Genomic DNA, 26,190 nt, shown 5'->3' with positions numbered 1-26,190 from the left:
TGAGAGAAATTAGAAGGGAAAATACGTAAAGGCTGGACAATTATGATGGACTTACATTGACCAGCTGCAGAGGTAGCGACGAAAATCGAGCAGCGCTCAGTTCACAACAATGATGATGTTTCTGTACGGTTGCGCTTTCCGTTCGCACTTTGCTCATTTGTGCGGCTTTTGCGGCGGGTCTATCGCGCTGCGTCAAAAACTTAGCAACAACAGCAATATTTTTCTTTCGCACCTCCATCTTGCCTTCGCCTGTACATTCTCTAAAACTTCAACAGAACATAACTATCTCCAGTTCTTGCTTAGCTAAGATTTGGAAGTTTGATTTAAAAGTTGTATAGCCGTGCACCACTATAGGCTGTGGGCTTGTTCGTAACTAAGATTAGGGTTGGGGTAGTTGCCAACAAGCGCAGAAAATACGAGGTATGACCGAACGTTACAAAGCAAAATTTCTCAAGCGCCGGTAAAGGTCGGTAATCGGGGCTTGCCACCCCCGATCCTTTTCCATTCTAGCGCTGGGGTTCGTCAACCACAATGACTACTCTCGTTCCACACCTTCGCTTCCTGAGCTGCCGCCTTTGCTCTGTTACCTGCTTGGTTCGTGTAGTAAATTTTAATCGGAGTAATTTTTGACCCGAGTCTTCTCAAACTCATTTGCACGAATCGCGCTTCGTCTGTTACTATGTGTCGAGGCACGATATATAACGTACACATCTTCACCCGTTTTCGATCGCAACAAATCGGAGCAAACCTACCAACTATTCGAGCCTTATCTGTCTATTCACTATGTCGAGCAAGAAGCCCACTCTCGTAGTTTTAGGTGCCACTGGCAACCAAGGAGGATCAGTTCTTTCGCACTTTCTGTCCCTCACGCCGTCTCCATATGCACTTCGCGGTGTCACTCGGGACGTAACCTCTACAAAAGCCGCATCTTTGTCAGAACGCGGAGTCGAAATGGTAGCAGGAAATTTCGACGAGCCCGCCTCACTCGACGCTGCCTTCAAAGGGGCTTCTGCTATCTTTAGCGTGACGGACTATTGGATGCTCTACGGATCCTTTATGGCGCAGCAGCAGTCTTCCGTCAACGGTCAAAGCCCGATGCTTCTTGCGAAGGAGAAGGAAATTCAACAGAACAAGAACATCATCGATGCTGCTGCCAAAGTTGAGAGCCTAGAAAGATTTATCTTTTCTAGTCTGCCCAACACCGAGAAGCTCAGTGGAGGAAAATACTCCCACGTACATCAATTTGACGGAAAAGCTATCGCTGAAGAGTATGGGAAAACAACTTATCCGGAGCTCTGGAAGAAGACGAGTGTGCTCTATGCGGGCTTCTTCCTTGAGAACTACCTCAAGCCTGATGCAAGCGCATATCGTCCAAAGCTGGTATGATAACAACACAAGTCGTAATTCTGATAGAAGATAGCATTAACTTGTTGTTAGGACATTGCTAAAAATATGCTGTCTTTGGGGGCCGTTGGCACGGTACATCTTCCCATGTTCTCAGCGAAGGCTAACACTGGGCCTATTGTCCATGCCCTTCTCCGCGACTCAGCTGGCCAGAAGGTTATTGCTAGTAACGCATGGCTCACTTTCCAAGATTTTGCGAAGACACTAGCCAATGTTCTCAACAAGGACATTGAGTTCACCAACGAACAGCCGAGCTTCAACATAAGTGATCCAGAGCTGGGACAAAATTTTGCGGACATGATGGGGTGGTATATCGAGTTTAACTACGACGGCAGCAAAGTCGATAAGAGCGTGAAACAACCTAAGGATCTTGGCGTTGAATCCCACCTAATGTCTGTAGAACAGTGGTGCCGAAAGCAGGACTGGGAAAGAATTCTAGATGTCATTTGAATAGATCATAAACAGCGCTGCTATCAAGCATATCTATTTTCTTGGTTTCAAGAAGGAAACGTGCTTGTGATAGGCTACAGCTTGATCAGTAGACCCTCCACATTGTCTCGGTGCGAGACCAGAAGCCCTTCAGTCGCCTACAGAATATAGGTGCAACATAGAGATCTAGATTCCAGACCTAACTAGCGCTTTGGCGGCGCCCTTAGGCTACCTAATATAACCTTTCTCTGATAAATAAACAAAACACTGCCCAAAGACATAGATAGTCCAACATTGAATACCGTGATAGCGTTACTGTAGGCAGTAGTGCTTGCTTCAGATTACAAAGGATAGTGAGAGACGGCTTCTGGTCCCCTTTTCTCTCGAGCGAGGCGCACCTTATAAGCAGGCTCAGTGCGTCTTACTCTTTTAGGAAACCATGCGTCTTACGTCCAAATCTCTAGCACAAGGTACCTCCTCAGTTCTCGTCACATTGATGTTATAAGTAGCTTCCCTCCCTCAGAGGAAGCACCCATCTCAGCGGCACGATATCTCGGGTTCAAGTATGATAAGTCTATAGATGATAGCTCTAAGATGTTACAATTTATATCCGGGGTACTTTTCTAGACCTAGGCTGCTAACTCCTCCAGTTTAACGTAGCAGTAGTTTGGAATGAGTGTAGTCGACTCATGACCTTGAAGTGACGCGATTTCTCCATCAAGTTCTACAAACTTGAAATTCCAGAAAAGTAGGGTGACAAGCGTCCGCAGCTGTATGTATGCCAACCTCTTCCCAAAACATTGCCTGGGCCCAAATCCAAAGGACTGCATAGGCCCAGCTGAAGGGTCAAATCTTGTCTCCCCCAATTCCTCGTCCCATTTCAACCATCTACCTGGGTTGTACAGATGGACGTCTTCTGGCGACCAGTCAGGACGTCTTTTAGTGATATCAGACTTGGTTCGTAGATCCTCTGGAACAGGTATAGCCGGCTCATCCAATCCAGGTCCACTCGACGGCATGAGAATGGTAGTTCCTTTCGGAATTCTGTACCCCATTATCTCAGTATCAACTAGAGTAGAGCGCATCAGAGCAGGAAAAGGCGGTCGCATTCGAAGTGTTTCCTCAATAATCGCGTGGAGGTATGGGATATCGGCACCTGCAATCTCTTCCTTCGTTGGTTGTCGACCTGCCTGGTAGGCTTCCGCATGGTATTGACGTAAATTGTTGCGCAATTTGTCTTGAGAATCCTGATTCTGAGCAAGAAATTTCAGAGTCCAGGTTATAGTTGTCGCGCTAGTTTCATGGCCAGCTTGGTAGTAGCCAGTTAACTACGGGAAAAGTTAGCAAAACATGCTATGTTCCATGGGTTCCAAGCTAGGAACCGACCTCGTCGAAGATACCGTTTCTGAAGTAATCCGGTTTGATACCCTTACTATCCGCCGCTCTTCTCTCGCGCTTCACCATATGATCCAGGACAGATGTTATGGTCTTGTTTTCCAAATGGGAGACAGATTTCTGTATTTCCATAGCCTCGAATCTTTTCACCCAAGCGTAAGATTGACGCAATACGTTATCTTTGAGTAGACGGTAATAGTGCATTATGTTTGGAAACGCACTAAGAACCTGTTCGCCGATGTGGTGAGACAATCTCTCCAGGCCCTTGATGTGAGCAAGGTTCGGTAAGTGTGGGAAAATAACGCTGTTGAATCTCTCATCGAATTGCAGAGGAAGTTCTCCCTCGAACGACTCGAGATATTTCAGCTGTTGAACAATAGCGCTGTTTTCATCGTTCACTGCGATAGCTGCCGCAAGGATCATATCCGAAGCAGCGCTGAATATGTCTTCGAAAGCGTCAAATGCCCGGCCACGAGCATGTTCATGCTTGAACTTCCACAAACTTACTAGATTGTTAGATCTCATATAAATCTGTGGAGAAGACACCTTTGACTGTTTTTAGAACATTCGTAAATTCGAGGAAGACTTCCAACTTACATTTTGCAGGAATGTTGGTGTCATAGTATCCTTCAACAAATCCTTGTTTGCGCTGTATTTTGGGTCTTCTTTCTCCAGGGCAACATGAAACTCCGGTACCACATATCTGAAGGACTGGGTAAAGTCCCGACCTCGACCGAACTCTTTAGCCCTACGCTGCGTAAGGTTTTCGATCTCAGTGAAATCGGTCACCACCAATACGGGCTTTCTGAGAGGACCCAGCCAAACTTGCGCCAGTGGACTGCTTAGGCGGCGACAGTAATCTGTCATGTAAAGGATTGGTCGGCCATGGACTTTCTGCCAGGATATGAGTTCCGGCAAGTTACCGAATATACTGCGCGCCACTTTCTTGTCATAGGGAATGCCAGGAATGGGTTTAGGCAATGCCCAACGGTATATGAGAAAACTCACAGCCGCGAGAACAAGAGCGAACGCAGCATACTCTGGAGACGACTCAGAGAGCAAGAAGTGAGATTTGGAATATGTAATCATTGCAAGTATTCAATATGATGTTGTGGGGAGAACAAAAGAGTAGAACAAAATGTTGATGGAATGATAAGCTCTAAGAGGAACCGCGGGACTCAAGTGTTACATATCTCCAGTTACTATATCCTGTCATTTGTTTGTGCCTAATGCTTCTATTTCTCGTCCGATCAACCACGCACAATGTGGTCTACTGATCAGATCGCCATAGGATTTCGGCTCTTCGGAATTGCTTATGCCGACGATACAGGGAGAATCGTGCTGCACTAATGTGGACCATCGGCCGTTGACTTCGCCGATAAAATGCTACCGTTGTACAATTGCGCACAATGTTGTACACAATTTGTACAAACTAGTACGAAGATCGGTTTGAGAATTCTTCCTCGATCCTGACTAGCGTAGTCTATGGACGAGTCACCCATTGAGTGATCTATCGAAACGTACCACTAATTCTACTGAAACCATTCTTACTCTCAGGCTCCGCGCGTACGAGCATCATATATGGCGTCGACAGAGTTGTGAAAAATCAAGCCAATCAAGCTTTCCGGCTAATACGGCTGAACTGATTGGCTTGGCAGCTTATCAGCGCCTACTAGGTTGTGCTACAAAGTATTCACAACGACGTCTTTGCAGAGGTAGTAGACTGGAGGTAGGATGATCTTGCTTCGAGGTGAGGTGGAGGGAATGGGATTGTTCATCGTACATTAACGATCTGAGACTTGAGATACAAGCTATTCCTGTAGCATTCCGATTTGGGTCACCCAGTGCTGTTTTCCCGATTTCGGTTCCAATCGCATGTCTGAACAGTCAAAGGATCACGAAAGTGACGCAGCTTAACCCTAGGACTGCAGCGGTGTCATGCTGATCAACCTCTTCACAAGTATCTCCACGTTCTATGCTATTGGACAAAGTCCCTGATAACCTCTGCCACGCCTGCAAGATCCTCAAAAACATGCCAATGACCCACATTCTCCAAGACTCGCAGGCTCGCTTCTGCATTCATCTCTGCCTTGAACTTCTCACACAGGTGTGGCGGAGAGAGGTAGTCCTCGGTTCCAGTAACAAAGAGAGTGGTCGCCTGTACTGCAGAGAAGTCAAGATCATGTGCATCACCAAGCGCTGTCAAAGCCTTTGCGTAACCTTCAGGATCCTGACCAAGCAGCAGCATCCTTATCGCTGCCATCGCCAGCGGATTCGACGTCCTGGTCTTTTTTGAAGTAGTCAGATTTATCCTTTCGTCGATGTCACATGCAATTCCAAGTTTACGCACACTATCGGCTAGCTCATACGCATCATTAGTGGTGGCTTCGAGCGTTGCAAATGGATGACCGAGCAGGATCAACCTTCCCACCTTTTCCGGATGTGCTAATGCGAACTTTAGGGCGACTAGGCATCCTATGGAGTGCGCCACAATAGTGGCGTTACATGAGATGTCTTCTGCTTCGAACAAGCCATTCAGGTCCGCGGCAAAGGATTCGATGCTGAGTCTGCTGAGCGGCGATGTTGGTGATAGGCCATGGCCCTCTAGATCATATACCCATAGCTGATGCGACCTGGCGATATCCAGTGAATGGATGAGTGGTCTGTAATACTCTGAGCTCCCTCCTAGTCCATGCACGAAAACGACCGGAGGGCCTGAGCGACTTCCCAGATTCTTGTAATAGACGAGCTTGTCATTGACCTTTGCCAGTAGTCCAGAATCGACGCTCCCGGTTGGATCTTTTCGCTGTATGTGGGTAACATCCGCCACGCGACTCGCGATAGGACTGTTGTCTCCTAAATTCCCAATGCAATTCGTCAAAGCACCTAGACCAGTCACTGATACAGTCATAGTGTCTCCAGGTTTGAGATAGACAGGGGGATTTCTTCCAATCCCAACACCGGCGGGCTATGCCAAAGTCAGCCAAGAATCTTAGTCGCGTCTTTCATGAGGGTTAAACTTACGGTACCGGTCGCAAGGACGTCACCTGGCATCAGTGTTTGTCCTTCCGACATGGTCTTGATCAAGAACGGAATTGAGAAGATAAGATCATCCGTCGTTGCGTCCTGTCGCAGCTCGCCGTTGATGTGCGTTTGAATCCGCAATGTTCTTTCCAACTTCGACGCAGGTACAGCGACTGGACCCTATTTCCTTTCAGTACCACTCGGCGATACGATATAAACTTTGCGTACCATTGGGCAGAACGTATCGGGCGACTTGCCGATGTAAAACTGCTTGTGGTCTCTCTGCCGCTCACGCGCTGTGATATCGTTCACGATAGTATAGCCCCACACATGGCTCATCGCATCTGCTTCTGAGATACGAAAACCGGCCCTACCAATGACTACACCAATCTCACCCTCATAGTCGACAGTTTTCGTGAATTCTGGGTGGGGGTAGACATTCTCCCGGTCTGCAATGATCGACGTGTAACGTTTGGTGAAGATCACAGGATGCGAAGGAGTATCTACTTTGTCTGAGCTATCAAAACCGGAGCTGTTGAACTCCTTCGCATGTTCGGCGTAGTTCTTGCCGACGCAAAGGACGTCTCGGCTTGGAAAGGGAGGAAGGATCTTGACCGATGAAGCGGGTAGTGGTTTGCCAACGGCGACAATGTTGAGCTCACCAACTTCAATGACTTGATAGAGATCGCTCAGTAGAGTTCCAGATGCGAAGGCCAACGGCCGGATAGTTTTGTCATTGAAGTCGTAATGTCCGACGCGACTCCGCCCAGTACGCGTATCTCGATAGGACACATAGTTGGTAAGCGAAACATTCCCGTTAGCTAGATCGGACGGAGCCATGTTGACGAGCTGTGTGAGGTGTACAGGAGTAGGTCATTGTCAGGTACCGCAGTTGCTACCGCGGTAAGGAAGGTGGGGGTTGAGAGGGCGGATATAACGGAAATAAGAACGCAATGCGGGGCAGGCTTCCCACATGAGATTGCGAAGATTGTTTGTAGCCTTGATACAGAACTTCCTACGCTCATACTAAAATGCATAGTCGTGCGATCATTTCTCGCCTCGTCTTCTGTCAATGCTATATTATGTCTCGCCGAAATTGTCGAAATCTTGGCTGGATTCCTGAATCCAATACCCCAATTGCGTACCAAGTGGATCAAGATCCATGCCACCGAAGTCGGCCCATGGCTGACTTGCTAAAACGGAGGGTTCGTTCGTGGTATTTATGCTCCCGTTCCACATGCCATCACGATCATGCCATGACGGTAGCCCTCCTAATGTATCCGGCAACCCCTCCAGTCCCGCGTCCTTCGCGCTGCTTGATAACGGGCCAGACGGACAGGAGCTTAGCTGCATCTGGGCTCTGATCTCACTGTGCACCAAAGCCAGCTTATGCAGCGCCCTGAATATCTCTAGTTGCTTTGCGCATGATGTGTATTCTGGCTTCTTTGCGAGGGACGCTAGAGCATCAACGTAAGTCTCCAAACTTTCAAGGTCTGCGAGATTGGCAGTCTCAATGACGCTGCAGAAGATGATGTTGAAAGGCACGAACGCAAAGAGGATTAGCCCCCCGTTAACCCATAGCTCGAACAGAGCAGGATCGTTGTTGTAGCTGACGAGCAGTGCGATACACTGAGTATGCTCACGAAGACTTGTACGAGCAGCGGCTATGCATTCGGAAGAAACCTTCGTCGATGGCTTGCTGAATGCAACGCGGTAAATGGCGACAAGAAGCAGATAATCAGTGGCTCTGGTGGCGTGCTGTGCGAATTCAACTGGCATCAATTCTCCGATTGTGCCACGCGAGTCTTCATTCCATCGAGCCTGAGTGTTTCAATCAGCATGAACAAGTGAAAATGAAACGGCCTGGTATACCATAGAAGATTCTTTCGAAGCGATTAGAGCACGCCATTCTGCAGCGATGGCTTGACCGCGTGTTGTCCGATGCGTCGCAGGGAGCGCAAGTGCGCTCGGACTGAAAAGGTCATCATATGCGCTGCCGTGGAGCCTTGACATCTCGACAGCATGTATCAAGCTTTGTCTGCTCGAAGTAAGGCCTTGAAGGGTGGGGTACTGGTCCGGCTTCGGTATGGTAATGTGCTCATCACGTATCGTCGAAGGACGCCCGAGCCTAAGCGCGGTGGGTCGCTCAATGCAATAAGTTGACCAGAAGAGACAAAAGCGCCGATGCCGTTCTTCAGAAGCAAGTCCAGACGATGAACTGTCCTGATGCAAGCCCAGAGCCTGGCCGAGCATAGCGGCTTTGTTGATGAACGTCCAGCAAGCGTAGATCTTGCCTTTTTGAAGACAATATACAGACTAGGATTCGAAAGCGGAGTATTAGTGACATCTTTCGGAGCTCAGAAATTTAAATGGGAACTGCTTGTCTTACCGCTAAGTTCATGGCTAGAACGGCATCGACTGTTGTGGGTAACCAAAAGTTCAATGTCGACAACACTGTCTCTAGGCTATTTTGGCATAATCTTGCTTGGTCTTTGAAATCTTCTAGTGCAACAGGAGATGCCCATGTTCCGCACATGTTAAACATCCAATACAGTCCAGAGAGGGCAATGATGAGTTTGACATCGGTAATGGGCCCAGGAGAACAGACCTGAACGATGATGAGGGTAAAATCGCCAAATGACATTGTCTCTCCTAGCCAGGGGACTGTGGTGGTCCCGTGATCTGAAGTGTTCGTGAGCTGATATGTTCACATGTTGAGTAAAGATCATGCAATTCTGCATATACCTTGAACCATTCTGAGACATGCCATGACATTTTCTATGGTTGGAAGCGGGAGATCTCTTAGAGTCATGCCAGGAGGCAATGTTTTTGCAAATGGTGGTCCTTCATGGAGGCTGCTATGGCGACTTTGAGACCGTAAAACGTCTTGCAAAGTCTGACGAGATAGTCGAATGTCGGCGACAGTGGATGACTGGTCTCCAGTATCCTCATGATCTAGGGCTGTCTCGAGTAAGTCGGCCACCTGGATCACGTTCAGGAGCAAGGAAATGTCGATGCCCTCATGATCGGGAGTGGATGTTTGGGGTGGTCGTGACGATTTGCTGGTCGTATGTAGGTTGGCATTTATGGTACTGCGTTGGGAAAGACTTTGATCTGGCCGCACTTCGAGCCGCTGCACGAGGCGAGCCAAGTCGTCAAGCTTTTTGGTTATATCTTCGATCTTGCTTTCACTGATGAACGTCAGAAGTCAAACCTAATCAACGGCTCGAACCATACCATCGGCCGATCACGTACTACAAGCTTGAAACAAAAATCCGCTGTCGCTTCGCTCGATTGTGAATTTCTGGAAATGTGCATTGGAGAGATGCTCGAAGGCATTGGTTGCAGGGGTCTTGGCGATTGCACTTGATCTAAAAGCACATACGTCAATATCGTGCACGAATGATATTTCTCTTTTGTTCAACGGGACTAACTTTGCGTCTACGGCATCTATCACACTAGTGTCTCCAGTTAGCTCAGTACATTTGGAGACTCCTGGATGTATATTCAAACCCTGACGTACGGCGACCTTCGAGACAGGACCTTCCGAGCTTTGTGTGGTCCTGATTTCTTCATCATTGCTAATTTCGTCCTGTTCGGGAGGCATCTCCTCATCGCTCATTTCCGCAGATCCTGAAGCTGGTCGTAGAGTCATGCTGGCGGCGATAGCGGCGGGCTCCACAAACTCGGGGTTAGTAAGAGGCGCAAATGAGTGGTCTCAGACCAGCTACGCGCTGGGATGCAATCAACGCAAAGTCGTGCGTTACGATGGTTGACCCTTTTCCCAGCAGCGATTCGGGCTATGGATTTCCGTGGTCCGAACTGCAGAAGTGGAAGAGCAGAGGGACGACCGCTAATGCTTATGTGATGCTAATGTCACGTGATCAATGACGCGGACGTGCGGGCCGCTCAGGGTCCGCATGCCGCTTGTTTCTGCCTACTTTCGCTCCGCGGCGTGCGGCCTTCTCATGTCCGCTACTCTACCAAGTGCATAACAACGCGCGCGCAGTACTCTTAGGTGAAGTAACGCGACTCGAACGCCAATATAATAATTATTGAAAAGCCCGACAACATGACTACCAGTTCCGAATTTACAAGCAGCCTTTGTGCTACACATTCCACTCGTTTTGTTTCCTCAACATATCCAACTCTGATAAATCTTCCCGGCCACTGCAAAACGCATCTTCCTGCGAATCGTAATGAGGAGGAAGATGTCAGAGGAGCCGAAACAAGACGCGGTTCGAAATCATCTCTCTTCTGACACGCAGCTCCCTCCGGCCGAGAAAAAGACACCGTCGGCATTTGCTGCATTTTTTAGGACATTCACCTACGCCACATCGATCCATTATGTTTTGTTGGGACTTTCGATCGTAGCTGCAATTACCGCGGGCGTTGCGCAAGCCATGGTCAATGTGGTCATGGGTGAATTCGTGCGATTGCTGGGTAGCGTTGGCACAGAGGGCTTCTCGGATAACTACATGAGTGCAGTCAGCACAACTGCGTACGTAGAGTACAACTCTTCTTCCAAGGTTCAATTTCGAAAGCTGACAGTAGAACCTTCAGTCTTTACTTCGTTTATATCGGCATCGTCAGACTGGCTTCCATCTATCTGTACGGCTCCTTGATGACCTACGTTGCGTATCACCTAGTTCGAGCCATTCAGCACGACTACCTGCAAGCAGCTCTTCGCCAAGAGGTCGGTTTCCATGATCAAGGTGTCTCCGGGTCGATTTCCACCCAAGCAACGGCAAACGGTCTCATGATTCAGTCGGGTATCTCAGAGAAGCTCGGTCTAGTTGTGCAGTCCGTAACCACCTTCGTTGCAGCCTTCGTCATCGCCTTCATCGCCCAGTGGAAGCTTACTTTGATCTTGATTTGCATCATTCCAGCTTCAGTCCTACTCGTTGGTGGAGTTGGTACGTATGATACCATCAACAACCGCGAAGTGTTTAAGGTCTATTCGGACGCTGCGAGCTATGCCGAGAACGTCCTAAGCGCTATGCGAACCGTCAAAGCTTTCAATCTGCAGACCAGGACGTTAGCAAGGTACAAAAGCTACTTAGATATCGCTTTGGAACTCGGGAATAAGCGTAGCAAGACTTCTGGGATAATATTCGGTGGCCAATACTTCGTTGTCTTCGCAGGCATGGGCTTGGCATTCTGGCAAGGCTTCAGTATGATATCCCGTGGTGAGACAGATCTCGGAACCGTTTTTACGTACGTATCGCCCCTCCCATGCGAAGTTGGCGTCTAGTCTCAATTGACATGGATCACCAGAGTACTTTTCTCCGTCATCATCGCCGCTTCGACAGTTATGTTGACAGGGCCAAACTTCGTTACCTTCGGGCGTGCTGCGTCTGCGGCGATTGATCTATTCGAGCTCATAGATAGGAAGTCTAGAATTGACTCATTGGACCCCTCTGGCATAGAGCCTGCGGCGTTGATAGGTGAAATCGAGCTAGAATCTGTCAGGTTCAGTTACCCGATGCGCCCGGATACCATGGTTCTTCGCGACTTTTCGCTCAGAATCCCTGCTGGTAAGGTGACTGCTCTCGTGGGTCCAAGTGGCTCGGGCAAGAGTACTATCATCGGTCTTCTTGAGCGATGGTATGATCCAACATCAGGAAATATCAAGATCGACGGCCATGTTACCTCAGCTTTGAATCTACGATGGTTAAGAACACACGTTCGACTCGTCCACCAAGTAGGTACTGTCGTGTGATCATATCTTTTAGCTGATATGCTGACGGAACGAGGAACCTGTACTCTTCAACGGCACGGTTTTGGAAAACATCATTCATGGCCTTGTCGCTACTAGATGGCAGCACGAGCCTCGACAGAAGCAGATTCATCGAGCTGTCGACGCTGCAAAGCTAGCTTTTGCGCACGACTTCATCATGCAACTTCCCAATGGTTACGACACCCGTGTTGGAGAAAGAGGCGGACTACTCTCTGGTGGCCAGAAGCAGAGGGTTGCTATTGCTCGCAGTTTGATCTCAGATCCTCGTATCCTCCTGCTAGATGAAGCCACCAGTGCACTTGACCCAACTGCCGAAACCGTCGTCCAGAAGGCGCTCGATAGTGCTGCACAGAATCGCACGACAATCATCATCGCACATAAACTTTCAACGATCTGCAATGCCGACAATATCGTGGTCATGTCCAAAGGCGAATTAGTTGAACAAGGCACTCATGCGGAGCTCCTGAACCGCGGTGGGATGTATGCCAAACTCGTACAGGTGCAGAGCCTTTTGCCAGGTCAGAATCAGCTTCAGAACATTAGAGACACACACTTGGAAGAAATTGAGAAACAAGACGCTCTCGCTCAAACAGCTGTGTTTCTGGACAGGCCAGATACTGCCAGCCCACATGACCACGGCAAGGTTGGCGAAAAAGAAGATTCACAGTCATCTAGGGAGGTTGGCCTGCTCCGCAGTTGTTGGAGACTAGCAAGATTAACTCCTGAACTGCGCCGATGGTACATTCTAGCAGGGGCTACTTGCGTTGTCGGAGCTGCGGTCAACCCTGGTCAAGCCTTGTTATTGGCTCAGCTCGTGCAACTCATGGGGAATGATGATCCTACATCAAAGGCCAATTTTTTGGCTCTAATGTTCCTGGTTCTCTCACTAGGCTGCCTCTTGTGCTACTACACCTTGGGCTGGGCCATGAACGTAATCGCGAACACCTTGAGCGCCAGGGTGCGATCCGGCATGATGGAATGTCTTCTCCACCAGGATTTAGGGTTTTTCGACTCCCCCGAGAATACTGTCGGCTCCATGACTGCTAAGCTCGATTCTCACCCACAGGCTGTACTCGAGCTGATGGGTATCAACATATCCTTCTCCATTATCTCGATCGTCAGCGTTGTCGCATGCTGTGTTCTCTCCCTCGCCACGTCCTGGAAGGTTGGAGTTGTCGGCATCTTTGTTGGCCTCCCCCCTCTCATCCTGTCCGGCTGGCTGCGACTGAAGCTGGAGAAGCGTTTGAACACGATAATCAACACTTCTTTCAGCCAAAGCGCATCGCTAGCATCGGAAGCAGTTCTCGCTATTCGAACTGTGTCATCTCTTGCCATCGAAGAAGATTTATTGCAGAGATATACTGCAGCACTCGATTTGGCTATTCGCGGATGCACCCCGCATTTGTTCCATGTCATGATTTGGTTCGCGCTCACTCAAGCCGTCGAGCAATTCGTTCTTGCACTGGGCTTCTGGTGGGGATCAAAGCTGGTCACCACTGGCGAGATCAGCTTCTATCAATTCATGGTCTCATTCATGGCGATATTCTTCTCTGGAACCTCCGCGGGAACGCTACTCAGCTTTTCCGGTAGCTTCACTAAAGGTCACCAAGCGGCAAATTACTTCTTCTGGCTATCTGGACTGCAACCAGTCATAACTGAAACTAACGATAACAGAAGTATTGCACCAATGGACAGCTACAAGGCATATGAACTGAATGATCTGCGATTCTCTTATCCCCTTGTGCCAGACAGTCAAGTTTTGAAGGGCGTCTCGATGACCATTCGACGTGGCGAATTTGTGGCATTCGTAGGCGCATCCGGATGCGGCAAGAGTACCATGATCGCTCTTCTCGAACGCTTCTACGACCCGACGAGTGGTAGCATTATCGTAGATTCGCAGCCCCTGCAAACAATGAGCCCAAGCAGCTATCGTCAAAATCTTTCGCTCGTTCAACAAGAACCATCCTTGTTCCCAGGCTCCGTGCGCGAGAACATCATGCACGGCGCCGACGCCGCGAACGTGTCCGACGCAGAAATCGAGGCAGCTTGTCGAGCGGCCAATGTCTGGGAATTTGTTTGCTCTCTGCCGGAGGGCCTTGAAACACTTTGTGGTATCGGCGGCAGCCAGTTCTCCGGTGGCCAGAGGCAGCGCATCGCCATTGCCAGAGCTCTGGTCCGCCAGCCGAAAGTCCTTCTTCTAGACGAGGCCACGAGTGCTTTAGACACTGAATCAGAGCGCGTAGTGCAAGCGGCTTTGATGGAAGCTGCTTGCGATGACAGGATCACAATTGCCGTCGCCCATCGTCTATCGACTGTTCGCCAAGCCCATCGCATCTTCGTCTTCTCAGATGGTCATATCGTTGAGGCTGGAACTCATGAGGAGCTGCTCAAGGAAAACGGCATGTACTTCAAGATGTGTCAGGCTCAGAGCTTGGATTGTGGGATATCAACTTAGAGTAATCTTGAGTTCATGAGTATACCAATAGCTAAGTCAGACAGACATCTTTCGACAGAGTTTGGTTGCAACCCCCGATGAGTCAGCATTTGCGCCGAGATCAGGAAAAGTGCTTTTGTGTGGTCATAGGCCTAAAACAAACTGCAGCACGCATGCACTAATTCCAGCAATCTGAAGTGTGTGGGGATAGATCATCCAACCTTTCTAGACACATAAAGATCGTTTGCTCTGGAACGGATATGGCAGAAATCTCAAATGTGGTAAACTCCTAATGAATAGTGCTCCTATTGATGGTAGACATAAATTTACAAGTTGAGGCGGCAGTCGCTTTGTAGTGAGAAGCGCTGATATGCCATGATTCGTCACCAGGGAGGGGTAGTGGGTAGCGCATGCAACTGGAATGGAGGCTTGCGGGTAGAGCCGCAGCGTAAATATCTACCCGCAATGATTTGACGGGCCGATGGCGGGTGTTTGCCCACAAAGACGCGGGAAATGCACCTAGTCGCTTGGTCTATCCTATAACAATAGACTGATGCGCGTGAAGCATGTGACGAATGGCCTGCCATCGCGTTGCCGGCCCTCAACACTTTAGCATGTGATTGAATGAGTGCCGTGGGTTAATCAATTGGATGCCTTCTTTCTGGAGTATGCATCGATAAATCGAGAGGGTGTCGAGTAATGTCGGACCAGATCATTCTGGGAGCATGCTACACAAGCTCATCCTGAATTGCGATCTTTACCACTTGATTGTGAGCGGAGTTGGAGATTCGACTAGTGACACGTGGAGACCTTCACTTGGCAAGTTCTCATTGCATAGAACTCAAAACCCTTTATCGGTCGGTCGCAGCCTCGCGAATCTCTCTTACCAATCCTACAAGAGTCTGCGGTAGCTTTGTCTACTTGCTCTCCCCTAGAAAGGTGTCAAGCCTCTACGCGAGATTTGTCTCCATGCATGCCAAGCACACTGAGTCCTTTTCGCTACCCAGCAAGTCACGTGTCCTCGCACTGACAGAGGCGGCCACGACACCAGTTTCTGTGCTAACAGGCATCCGTACAGCATCCATTGGCATCACAGGAGCTGGACTCATCATCCATCTAGGCTTACAACATTCGCGCATTCCAGGATGTTGCTAGATCAGAGAGTTCCGCAGTGCTTCCGATTGTTGAGCTGCATGAGGGCCGTGTGCTCTGGGTAGCATCAAATGAAGACGCGGGGTCATCAGGAAGAAGCAACACACACCATATGAACCGTCGTACAAACACCGTGCATCATGCATGACGTGTTCAGTCTGCACCAATCACACGAACAATCCCCAAATACAGCTGGAGAGGTTATTTATCTCGATCTACTTCCTTGCGATGCCAGGTAAAGTTTCTCCACTTCTGAACAAACACACCTTGCCAATCACCTGAAGCAACTTCTTTACTCAATCGAAGCTTGCAAGAATGGTCCTGCAAGAAACGGTTACGGGTGGTATCCGCGATAATCTCTCGCATTACTCGATACTTATCGGAGCTGTCTTCTTCTGTTCCTACTTGATTGGTAACGCAGTTTACCAGCTATACATCAGCCCTCTATCGAAGTTTCCAGGTCCAAAGCTAGCCGCAGTGACGTTGTGCTACGAGTGCTACTTCGATGTCTTCCAATGGGGTAGATACTGGGCAGAGATAAAGAAGATGCATGAAAAATATGGTATGTCACCACCCGGCCCTTGTCGGGGATTGAGCCGCGTTCGTCTCTGCCAGCAGTGATATTAACATGATCAAGGCCCCATAGTTCGCATCAGCCCTTACGAACTCCACGTTTCTGATCCTGCCTTCATAGAAACGCTGTATACTCGATCCGCGCCACGCGACAAATACAACTTTATGACTGCTGAGTTCGGCAATCCTTTGACAGCTTTCAGTACAGACGATCACTACCACCACCGTATCCGCCGCGCAGCCATGAATCCGTTCTTTTCCAAACAACGCATCATGAGCCTACAGGATATGATTTGGACATACGTCGAAAAATTATGTACAAGATTCGAGGAATATGATCTTGTCAAAAGAGCCATACCTACATGTGAAGCATTCAGTTGTTTGGCTGCAGACGTAATCATCAAATACTCCATGGGCGTGGAACAAAAGTCTCTCGACGACCCTGACTTTGCACCATATTTTACACAGGCCAACAAGAGATTTGCGTCCCTTTCTTTGATCACTCGATACGCACCATGGTTACACTCTGTCATCAACGCGTTACCGCAAAACTGGGTAGAAAAACCAAGCCCTGAATACGCAGCGATGATGGAACTCCGGAAAATGAACAACCGACGCGTGCAAGAGGTTTTTACGAAAAAGGAAAAGGTCAGGCAGGGATCTGGAGTTGCAGAGAGCAACATGACTAGCGAGCACACGATATTTCACGACCTCCTCGACAGCGATCTACCACCGAACGAGAAGAACCTTGAGCGACTCAGCCAGGAAAGCCAGGTCATTGTCGGCGCTGGGATTGATACAGTCGGCAACACATTGAACGCTATTTTCTTCCACCTTCTCGACAACTCGTCCACCTATACAAAGCTCAAGGCGGAGATAGTATCAGCTATGCCAGACCCCTACGAGCGTAAGGCGCTTGTGGACTTAGAGAAACTGCCCTATCTCACCGCTGTTATCAGTGAAGGCCTTCGAATGAGCAACGGTCTTGCGATCCGCAATGCGCGCCTTGCGCGTTCGCCTATGGTTTATAGAGATTATATCATCCCTGCATTCACACCAGTCGGCATGACCGCTCCCTTGATTCATACCAACGAGTCAATCTTTCCTGAAGCAGACTCGTTCATTCCAGAGCGCTGGCTCAATGACAACGGCGCTGTAGGTGCTAGAACATCCGATGGGCAGCCATTGGACAGGTTCCTCATGGCTTTCGGCCGTGGCACCAGATCATGTGTGGGTATGAACTTGGCGTATGCGGAGATGCGGATTTGCATTGCAGCTGTGATTAGGCGGTTCGATATGGAACTTTTCAACTCAAGCCGAAAGGACGTCGATTTCGTGCATGATGTGTTTCTGCCTGGTGTGGATCAGAGCAGTGAGGGCGTGCATGTGCTAGTCAAGTAATCACTTCTACCTTAGCGATCACACCTATTTACTCTTTCAACTTTGGTGCGCCTCTACATCCCGCTTTTCTATACATGGACCTTCGTAGACCCCTAATACTTCCACATCTTGAAGGTGCTGCGGTTTTGCCAAGGACGTCTGGACTATGTTCATGAATCGCAATTCGGAGGGTGCATCGTACGCTACACTCATGCTTAAGTTTGGCTTGGCTTGCAAGCAGCAAGGCACTCCACAAGTCTTACTTAGTGGCGATATACGATGATCTTACCATGTAACGACTAGAGCTGGACGACGTCATCTGCATCACGAACAACAACTTGAATCTTCCAGAGACAACACCATTGAGCTGATGCTCCTGAATCCCGCTTTCTGCTGTTAAGCTGTTTATGTAAACACACATTTCGTGGCTAGCAGACAGGACTGTGTCGTAAACTCCATACAGCGGGGTAAGGCCGCATCCCTTTTGAGCCATACACCTCCCTCAGACCTTCTTGGACATGCGTCTACCACATCTTGTTCCTACTTGGCTACTAGAGCAGGCCGAACTAAAATTACCGTCTTGTGGGTCTAGATTGAATCGGTGCGAGACGATACTGTACGGCTAAGGCCGGGACCCCGGAGAATAAATCAGACTGGGCTGTTGGATGTCCAGGCGAGAGTGGAACGCATCCGTTCAGGCACACCCGCTTGTGGTGGAGGCAGGCTAGTGGTCAACCTGCATACGCCACGCAATCATGCTATGTCCATGTACCTGGATCTCGGTCCAGATGAGGTTCTATCGACCTTGATTTCTATGAGTGATCCGGCCGTTGCCATTAGAGTCTGGGGGTGCAAGGCGATGCTCCCGGGAGTTTACCAACCAGTGTAAGTGTTGCGCTACCGACACGCACCGGTCTAATAATTCGAGAGGGAGTGTTCATGCCTCTTGCCATAACAAGCTTTCGATCGCTACCGTCATTTTACCCCTGCAACGATCGAAACGTGGCAGGTCGATCAAACCGTTCGCTACGCTAGCTGTGACAATCGACGATACCGTGCAGCCGGGAAGAACGAGGCGTTGATGCGTCTAGTCCTGCGCCATCTTCGCACAACTAGATGACGTGCTATCTATGGCTTGCCCAACTGCTCTAGGCCTACATCCTCATGTACAGGCGTCGTAAGAGGGACGTCGTGTAAACCGGCAGTTGAAGACTCAAAATATATTTGTCAGTCGCCACATTGTTAGGAAATTGTCGTTATCGAATCGATGGAGTGTCAAGAAAGACCATCGAACTACGATGCCAACTATCAAAAATTCATGCACATCTAGAAAGACGATTTGTCGCGTCTAATGGGAGGGTCTTGGACAGGGACCACCTATTGCGATCCACCGAAGCACACTTCCAACGATGCACGTGACATACCTCGAGCAACACTAAACTCGAAAAATTGGAGACGAAGCGGATATTCATGCCGGGCAAACGAACAGTATCGTATGTCAAGATGGTGTTGACCCTTAGAAAATGCCCCGCATCGGCACTAGCTCAAGCCAGTGCTCGTGCTTTCGGAAGACGTCCCGGACTACTAGACTCCCTAGTGTTGAACCTTAGACGGCACCTAAGCAACAAGGCTCTCTCTTGGTTGGTTGTTGAATTGCTGCTTGGCACCTTATCTCAGCACAAAGCAACCAGTATGACGAGCCAGGCTTTCGTGAGACGCGCTAAATTCCAAGCTTCAGGGTCCCTGAGATGACGCTACACAACTCGAGCCTATAACGGAACAGCACCCGTCTCACAGAATTGCTTAAACATTACAATTAAGAAGTGCTGCACGAGGCTGGCCTGCACCAATAAAACAGTTCACCAAGCAAGTACCCAGCTTGGCGTACTTCCGATGGCGTACACCAGGCGTTCTCCCAAGTCGTTCCCAACGCAGAGTTCTAGATCCGGACGGTGTTTGTGGTCAGTAGGGGCCAGACTTGAGGGTTGGATGGAGATTTGCATTCCTCGCTAACATCGATCGAGAACCGTGATCAAGGACAAATTCCAGATAATGTTGGCCCAGGGGATGCTCGAAGAGAGTAGCTCTCAACCTCCAGAAACACATAAAGACGAGTCGTTCCTTGCGGATACAGAAAGCATCCTCAGCAGCTCCAGCTCCAGGCATCCACCTCTACTCTCGCTCTTCATCTCTCGTCCTCCTCGGTATCTCTCTCCTTTCTGAGTCTCTATTCCTCGCTCACTACAACGAATCCACCAAGATGAAGCTCCTCGCTACTTTCACACTCTTTGGCGCACTGGTCGCTGCCGCCCCTGTTGCCGATCCGATCGAAGCACGTGCTACTACCAGCAGTGCAGTGAAGACTAGCAGCGCAGCAGCCACGATCAAGACCAGCAGTGCCATCGCAGCGGTCACCTCGAAAACCAGCAGTGCCGCTGCAGTGGTGTCTTCCAAAGCCAGCAGCGTAGTCGTGGTAGCCTCTTCCAAAGCAAGCAGCGTAGTCGTGGTAGCCTCTTCTAAGGCAAGCAGCGTAGTTGTTGCCGTCTCCTCGAAAGCCAGCAGCGCAGTCGTCACCACGTCCACGGCGGCACCATTGATCGGTGTCAACGTCGGTGGGTCTTCTTCGCCCCTTGTGGGAGTGAAGCTCTCGTCCTCGACATTGCTTGCCGTTGTAGTTGGCTCAGGATCTACATCTACCACGGCTCCGGCCTCCACGATTACTGCTGCACCCACTGGCACCGCAGTTACAGCTTCCACGGCTCTTCCGTCCACGTTCTCTGCCCCAGTTCAAGGACAAGGTGTTCTATCGCTTAACAACCTTCCTGCGATGCCAGCTGTGATCGACAAAACTTTCTCCGGTGTTCTTGGTGCTGCCTATGGTCTCAGTAGGTCTTCCATGCTGTTTATAAAGCAAAAAATCGTTCAAATGACTAACGTTGAAACTAGTGTCTGGTGCATGCGATTCATCATACCGTTGCAACATTACCGTAGCTGGTTCAATCTCAAACCTTCTTGTCGATGGCAACAACTACCAAACGGCCAGCAGTGTGGCAGCTTGGTGCGATGGAGGACGCTGTTATGGTGCTGCCACTGTCCCAGTGACAGCTACCGCTCCATTTATCATTACCTGTGATCAGCTCAGCGGTACACAAGCCTGTTCTGCCACGATCTCTGGCGCAGCAAATGCAATCTTTACCAACGGGCAGTCTGTCGGTAAGTCTCACTAAATCTTTCATCGCATCAAGAAGCTAATCATGTCCAGAACTCTGGGGCTGGGCTACACCCTCCGGATACTGCCAAAATGGCGTGTGCACTGCGTCTATCACAGCCGTCGGTGACCCAATGTACTAGATTCTGAGAGTGAGAAGAGTGAGTGAGTAGGGTCAACACAATAGAGATACATAATGCCGAGGAGGACGAGAGATATCGAGTGATAAGCATGTTTGGATGCTAGTTTACTTCTTTTCCTATAGTTGACAGTATGAGCTGCTACCTACCTTCTCTAGGCTGTAAAGTCTTAGTTAATGCAATACTTTACCCAAGATTGATATGTTTTGCGCATTGCCGTCATCCCATAAGGGTCGATCCCTCAAGCTTCCGCGCCTTCTCTCCACCGAGGCTTCAACATAACCCTCCACTTCCCATCATGGAACTGCATCGTGATGAACTGCCGAAGCTGAATTTCCTGATAACCAGCTTCCTCAAGCGAGAAGCGGGAAAGTAGATTTGCAGATACTGTGCGCATTTCTGCGTACGCGAAATTTTGACCAATGCAGTTGTGTCGGCCGTTAGAAAACGGAAAGTAAGCATCCATGCTGCATCTCTTGTAAGCAAAGGTCCGGATCGTACCGCCCGTCTAATACATTGGTCATCTTACTCTGGTTCTGGCGCACCCTCCCTCTCCTTACCCTCCAGCCATCGTTCTGGCCAAAACCTGTTTGGCTCGGGCCAGTATCGTTCATCCCGATGTAGTGCCCTATAACTGGCTGAAACGATCGTATAGGGCGGGATATCGAATCCATTAACATTGTGGCCTTGATCTAGAGTGCGACGACCTAGTTCAGAGGCAATGGGGTTCATGCGCAGGTTTTCTTTGAGACAGGCTTCAAGGTAGCGATATTGTGGGTCCGTTCGTACGGTTTTGGAGTCAAGGATGGGAGATGAGGGAGACAGAGGGGGGAGCGAAGCGAGAAGCTTGTCTAGGGCTGCGGGGGTTCGCGCGAGTTCCACAAAGAGGCATGCCATCGTTCCTAAGTAGGTGGTTAGCTAATGTAAGGCCGAAGGGAGAATATGAAGGGTTGAAGTTACCGGATGTAGTTTCCGAACCAGCGAGAAGAAGTTCAGACATCTGATCAATTATATCCTGATTCGACATACGCTCTCCAGTATCCGGTCGCGCACCCTCATCCAACATGTGCTGTAAGACATCGATACGTGCCGCGTTCTTTGCTGATCCCTGTGCTGCAGCACGTTCGTCGACGAGTTCGCAAATAGCAGTGGTCATTTCCTTGGGCCAATCAACCTCCCATTCATACCCTATCCGCCTCAAAAATCTCTTGATGAAAACCAATCCATACCTCCTGGCCTGCCCATCGAAGATCGCATTGGGAATCTTACTCCACCGTTTATCTCTGCTCGAAAGCATTTTTCTCGGATCGAAGATCTTGTCAATCTGCCCAAAGCCTTTGCCGAATGAGGACTCGCCCATGATGTCCAAGGCGAGGCAATGTAGATCGCGCATAAGGTCTGTTTGGATATTGCCATTGGGCTCGGAACTGAGATCTTTGGAGACGGCTTTGTCGACTTCATCGTAGTAGTTGTCAAGCAAGGTTGATACGCATGCTTTGAAGTAGGTGTCTAATTTGTCCACAGATGCCACGGTGAAGGCGGGACTGAGAAACTTCTTGAGGTTGCGGTGGGGCACTGGACGGCTGTGGTGTCGATCGTTAGCCGATGTGTTCTTGCTACAGGTGGATATAGAGTGTTATTACTTACATCTCTCCGAAAAGGCCTGGGCTACTTCTGTCTCTCGAGATCTCGGCATACATAGTAACCTTTGGCAGGTCAATGGTGAGAAGAATCTGTTTCATAGCCCCTTTGTCTGAGACCCAAATCTGCCTTGGTCCCAGACGAATCACATCACCATACTGTTTGTGCATCTTCTCAACATAGTCGTGGATCGTGCCACGGGCAAAGAGCCATCGAAGGTGCATGGCCGTGTAGGGTGCATACCATGGTCCAGGGAAGCTTTCTAGACCTGTCTTCTTCGTGAAAGACCGATAGTAGGATAGCGTGAATACTATGGCTAAGAGACTTGCCACTATTGTTCGTGGATGTGGCAGCTCCATGGTAGAAAGCTTGTCCCCAGACATGAGTGAGTCAAGGGTCGGCATGACATGCCATGGGAAAGTTGGGGTAGATACATTCATCGTGCTTGATCAAGGGGAATGCGATAAGTGTAGTTAAAGTCAACTGTTGCAATGCTGTCCCGTGAGGTAGGAGCAGTGTCTTATAATCACGGCATCTCGATGGTCACTGTCTTGTTCTTAGTTGTTTCGCCATCTCTCCTGTTTCAAGAAGTCAGTCGATCGCTGGAAATTCTCCGAAGGGTCTGATCTTCCCAAAGTTTGGTTAAAAACTACAGCCTTGCTGACGTAGCGTGGTGTTAGTCCACTTGCAGGGTTGTGAACATCATGTACACATGATGCAGCAGTCAGCGACATGCATACAACAGTAAGCTGTCCACGAGTAACGGTCAGCCGTGTACATACGATGACGAGCTATTCAGATAAAACTTTCGCCTGTTCGCTTGGAGCGACTAGCTATCTGCACCTGATAGCTCGTGTATGAACTCGTATCTTCAGTCCGCACTCAGTAATGAGGATGATTATCCGCTTGGACGGGCAAAACTTCGGCAATGTACGGAGCCTGAATCGAAGGAGGTTAGGGCATGCTGAAAGGTGCACCCTGTTCATTCGGTGCTTTTCGCTTGGCGAACCAGCTTACCTCGTCAAAAAATTGTTGTACCGACTACTCAGTCGCTCTGATATCGTAGTCTGCACCAATGGGACATTGCATGAGGCTGAAACGTTTCGGACCGCGCCAATAAAGGGTCCGATACCAAACCTTACTGTCTCAGTGTATGCTTTACAGGACGATAGTCTGTTACGTATGACCTCAGCATTCGGGCCGCGCAGTGGATGGTAGTATGATTCCGCTGCTGGATAAGATAGCAAAACGCGACAGACGTCATCAGTGTTTGATATGTCTAGGTGGTCCTTGAATGTGTTAAGGTTTCACTTAGCCAGTCGGCAGTGAGGCGGGCCGTACCGGATAAATATCGAAACTTTGTGATGACAAGCTTCCAACGGTGGAAAGTAAGGCTAAAAAGCGCTCAAACGCTTCCCTGGAAGTTGGGGCCCAGTTGTAGTGGCCTAGTCACAATGTCCTCGTAAGCTGTATTGGTGCAAGGGTGAATACCTGGCCGCCTTGCTCACGCGAAGAGACGGTATATGGAGGAGTGCAAGTTTTCGAACCACATTGTTATCAGTCAATCTATTTCCTTCGCCAGTCTCTTACATTTCATCCACGATATCGTGTGTCCAATCATGACTCGCGTAAAGATCCTGCTCACCGGCGTCACAGGATACATCGGTGGTAGCGTACTCCATCAATTACTCCGCAGCAAACACCCATCGATTCAGGAGGCTGAGATAGCGTGTCTGGTTCGTGGTCAGGACAGAGTTGCGCAGCTTCACAATGCCTTTGGCTCCAGGCTCAAGGTTGTGCTCTTCGAGGGCCTGGAAGATACGGCGCGTCTTGTCGAGATAGCAAGTCAGTACGATGTCGTCTTCAATATGACGCTGGGCTATCATCTTGCCAGCGCTGTAGCTTTTGTTAAAGGCCTTTGCTTACGCCGGGTGCACACTGGCAGAGACGTATGGCTGGTGCATACTTCGGGCGTCTCGAACCTCGCTGACCAACCACTTTCCGGGGATCACATTGAACCAAGCCCGGATCGGGAATTCAACGATTTCGAGGACGACATTCATACCTATGAGAAGACGCGCAATGCTAGGAGGAGATACATCCAGCGGACGACGGAATTGGGCATGATAGACGCTGGTCTCGGATCAGGCGTGAAGACAGTCGTCCTCATGTCTCCATTGATCTACGGTGTGAGTGACGCCTCCACGTTTCCGCAATCTGCGGGGCCCCATGGCACTAACTTCTGGGCCAGGTTGGCACAGGATTATGGAACAAGCGCAGTCTGCAAGTGCCTCGATTGGTCCGGGCGGCGATAACGGAAGGCCAAGCCATCGTTGTTGGCGATGGCAAGGGTGTATGGGATAACGGTACTTCTTTCGCGGCACCATATCTATACGATGTACGCTAACTTTGTGCTGTAGTCCATATCGAGGACCTTGCAAGATTATACGAGCTGACGCTTATCAACATCTTGTCACAGGATGGCGCCTCCCTTCCAACGGGCAACCAGGGCGTTGTTTTCAGCGCGCATCGACGTCACACGTGGATTGACGTATCGCAGGCGGTCGCAGATGCTGTATGCAAAGCCGGCCTGATTGACAGCAACATCGTGAGGACTGTGAGTCTCGCGGAAGGAGCTAAGTTGTTCACTGGTGGCGTGGAGCAAGTTGCTGAGTTGGGTTTCGCAAGCACTTGCAGGACACGCAGTGAGGTTGCGAGGAGGTTGGGCTGGCATCCCAGCGCTGGAATCGAGGCTTGGGAGCAAGGCTTCGTGGAAGTGGTCGATGCGCTTAGATCGAAGCTGTGAAACGGCTCGAAGAATCTTGTGTGTACCCAGGTATTCGGTGCGGGTATGGTTGACGAGCTGTCATGATGGACAGACTTGCGTGCTTGATTAGGACGTGGTTGGAATAGAGAGCTACTTCCGTCTATCTGCGGTATCTGGGATACCTAAGCAGCCACGACAATAACTAGAACGTTGCCGAAAGGTACCGAACTTGGCAATCAAGGTGACTTCCTGCAGGCTAGCTTCCAAGCGATGGTTGAAGGTACATGGGGTTGTCATGGCAGACCGGAACCAGAAGGGGGTTCCATGCGTATCTGAAGATCCGGGGACCCGGTTAGCGCAGATCGTACGCCAAAAACTGAATTAGCGCGACACCTACCCACAAGGGTCGCCGAAAGTTAGTATAAAATCGCCGAAGATGAAGGGGCATCAAGACTGTAGATCACAAGCATCCTGCCTGCTACCTAGGAACGTTATTGCGGGGCTGCACGCTGATTCTTGGCGACACCTTGATCGATCATCGGAGTCGTCATCCTTCGCGGTAGTTCGTAGTGAACCAATTTCACACTCCTCATTGTGCGCATCATTCATATTATGCTCAGTCGAATTCGAACTCGAAACAACTCCAACATTGCTCGTAAGGTTGTGATGCTAATTTGCCAGCAACAATGACCAAACAACCACCTAACCAATAATCGTGGCGCCACTATCTAGATAGCCCTAAGCTCTAGCCGCTTCGAAGATGACAGATGTGTTCTTAAAATAATCATAAGTATACTCGACGCGAAGGTCAAGTGCATAGGTCTCTAGCTTCATTTTTCTGTGATTTATCTTTCCAATTCACTCGTTGCAACGATTTGATACCCGGAGTGACCTACGTTTCTT

At 49.5% G+C, this 26,190-nt stretch overlaps 8 protein-coding genes across 8 annotated transcripts; 5 read left to right on the top strand and 3 right to left on the bottom strand.

Moving 5' to 3' along the window:
• Positions 1 to 783: 783 nt before the first annotated feature.
• On the top strand, positions 784 to 1,854 carry GT037_004865 (uncharacterized protein; the record flags this gene model as incomplete). The annotated part of the gene is made up of 2 exons (XM_038929912.1): positions 784 to 1,380; positions 1,438 to 1,854. The coding sequence occupies 2 exons, from the start codon at positions 784 to 786 to the stop codon at positions 1,852 to 1,854; spliced, it is 1,014 nt and encodes a 337-aa protein (XP_038786862.1).
• Positions 1,855 to 2,462: 608 nt separating this feature from the next.
• On the bottom strand, positions 2,463 to 4,317 carry GT037_004864 (uncharacterized protein; the record flags this gene model as incomplete). The annotated part of the gene is made up of 3 exons (XM_038929911.1): positions 2,463 to 3,161; positions 3,220 to 3,774; positions 3,826 to 4,317. The coding sequence occupies 3 exons, from the start codon at positions 4,315 to 4,317 to the stop codon at positions 2,463 to 2,465; spliced, it is 1,746 nt and encodes a 581-aa protein (XP_038786861.1).
• Positions 4,318 to 5,206: 889 nt separating this feature from the next.
• On the bottom strand, positions 5,207 to 9,907 carry GT037_004863 (fumarylacetoacetate hydrolase-like protein; the record flags this gene model as incomplete). The annotated part of the gene is made up of 8 exons (XM_038929910.1): positions 5,207 to 6,196; positions 6,253 to 6,432; positions 6,481 to 7,101; positions 7,630 to 8,073; positions 8,125 to 8,568; positions 8,642 to 8,934; positions 8,998 to 9,443; positions 9,687 to 9,907. 8 exons carry the CDS (start codon positions 9,905 to 9,907, stop codon positions 5,207 to 5,209), a joined length of 3,639 nt encoding a protein of 1,212 aa, XP_038786860.1.
• A 556-nt stretch (positions 9,908 to 10,463) lies between these two features.
• GT037_004862 (p-loop containing nucleoside triphosphate hydrolase protein) lies at positions 10,464 to 14,447 on the top strand (the record flags this gene model as incomplete). The annotated part of the gene is made up of 4 exons (XM_038929909.1): positions 10,464 to 10,753; positions 10,807 to 11,469; positions 11,530 to 11,956; positions 12,009 to 14,447. 4 exons carry the CDS (start codon positions 10,464 to 10,466, stop codon positions 14,445 to 14,447), a joined length of 3,819 nt encoding a protein of 1,272 aa, XP_038786859.1.
• Positions 14,448 to 15,893: 1,446 nt separating this feature from the next.
• On the top strand, positions 15,894 to 17,552 carry GT037_004861 (uncharacterized protein; the record flags this gene model as incomplete). Its single annotated transcript, XM_038929908.1, has 2 exons — positions 15,894 to 16,140; positions 16,216 to 17,552. The coding sequence occupies 2 exons, from the start codon at positions 15,894 to 15,896 to the stop codon at positions 17,550 to 17,552; spliced, it is 1,584 nt and encodes a 527-aa protein (XP_038786858.1).
• Positions 17,553 to 19,791: 2,239 nt separating this feature from the next.
• Positions 19,792 to 20,882, top strand: GT037_004860 (uncharacterized protein; the record flags this gene model as incomplete). The annotated part of the gene is made up of 3 exons (XM_038929907.1): positions 19,792 to 20,416; positions 20,478 to 20,744; positions 20,794 to 20,882. The coding sequence occupies 3 exons, from the start codon at positions 19,792 to 19,794 to the stop codon at positions 20,880 to 20,882; spliced, it is 981 nt and encodes a 326-aa protein (XP_038786857.1).
• A 522-nt stretch (positions 20,883 to 21,404) lies between these two features.
• Positions 21,405 to 22,960, bottom strand: GT037_004859 (cytochrome p450 3a9 protein; the record flags this gene model as incomplete). The annotated part of the gene is made up of 3 exons (XM_038929906.1): positions 21,405 to 21,781; positions 21,840 to 22,462; positions 22,527 to 22,960. The coding sequence occupies 3 exons, from the start codon at positions 22,958 to 22,960 to the stop codon at positions 21,405 to 21,407; spliced, it is 1,434 nt and encodes a 477-aa protein (XP_038786856.1).
• Positions 22,961 to 24,139: 1,179 nt separating this feature from the next.
• Positions 24,140 to 25,326, top strand: GT037_004858 (uncharacterized protein; the record flags this gene model as incomplete). Its single annotated transcript, XM_038929905.1, has 3 exons — positions 24,140 to 24,709; positions 24,772 to 24,886; positions 24,941 to 25,326. 3 exons carry the CDS (start codon positions 24,140 to 24,142, stop codon positions 25,324 to 25,326), a joined length of 1,071 nt encoding a protein of 356 aa, XP_038786855.1.
• Positions 25,327 to 26,190: the final 864 nt, after the last annotated feature.

The sequence above is a fragment of the Alternaria burnsii genome, assembly GCF_013036055.1.
Source record: "Alternaria burnsii strain CBS107.38 chromosome Unknown 740, whole genome shotgun sequence".
Classification (NCBI taxonomy): Eukaryota; Fungi; Ascomycota; class Dothideomycetes; order Pleosporales; family Pleosporaceae; genus Alternaria; species Alternaria burnsii.
This window is presented reverse-complemented; position numbering and strand designations above follow the sequence as displayed.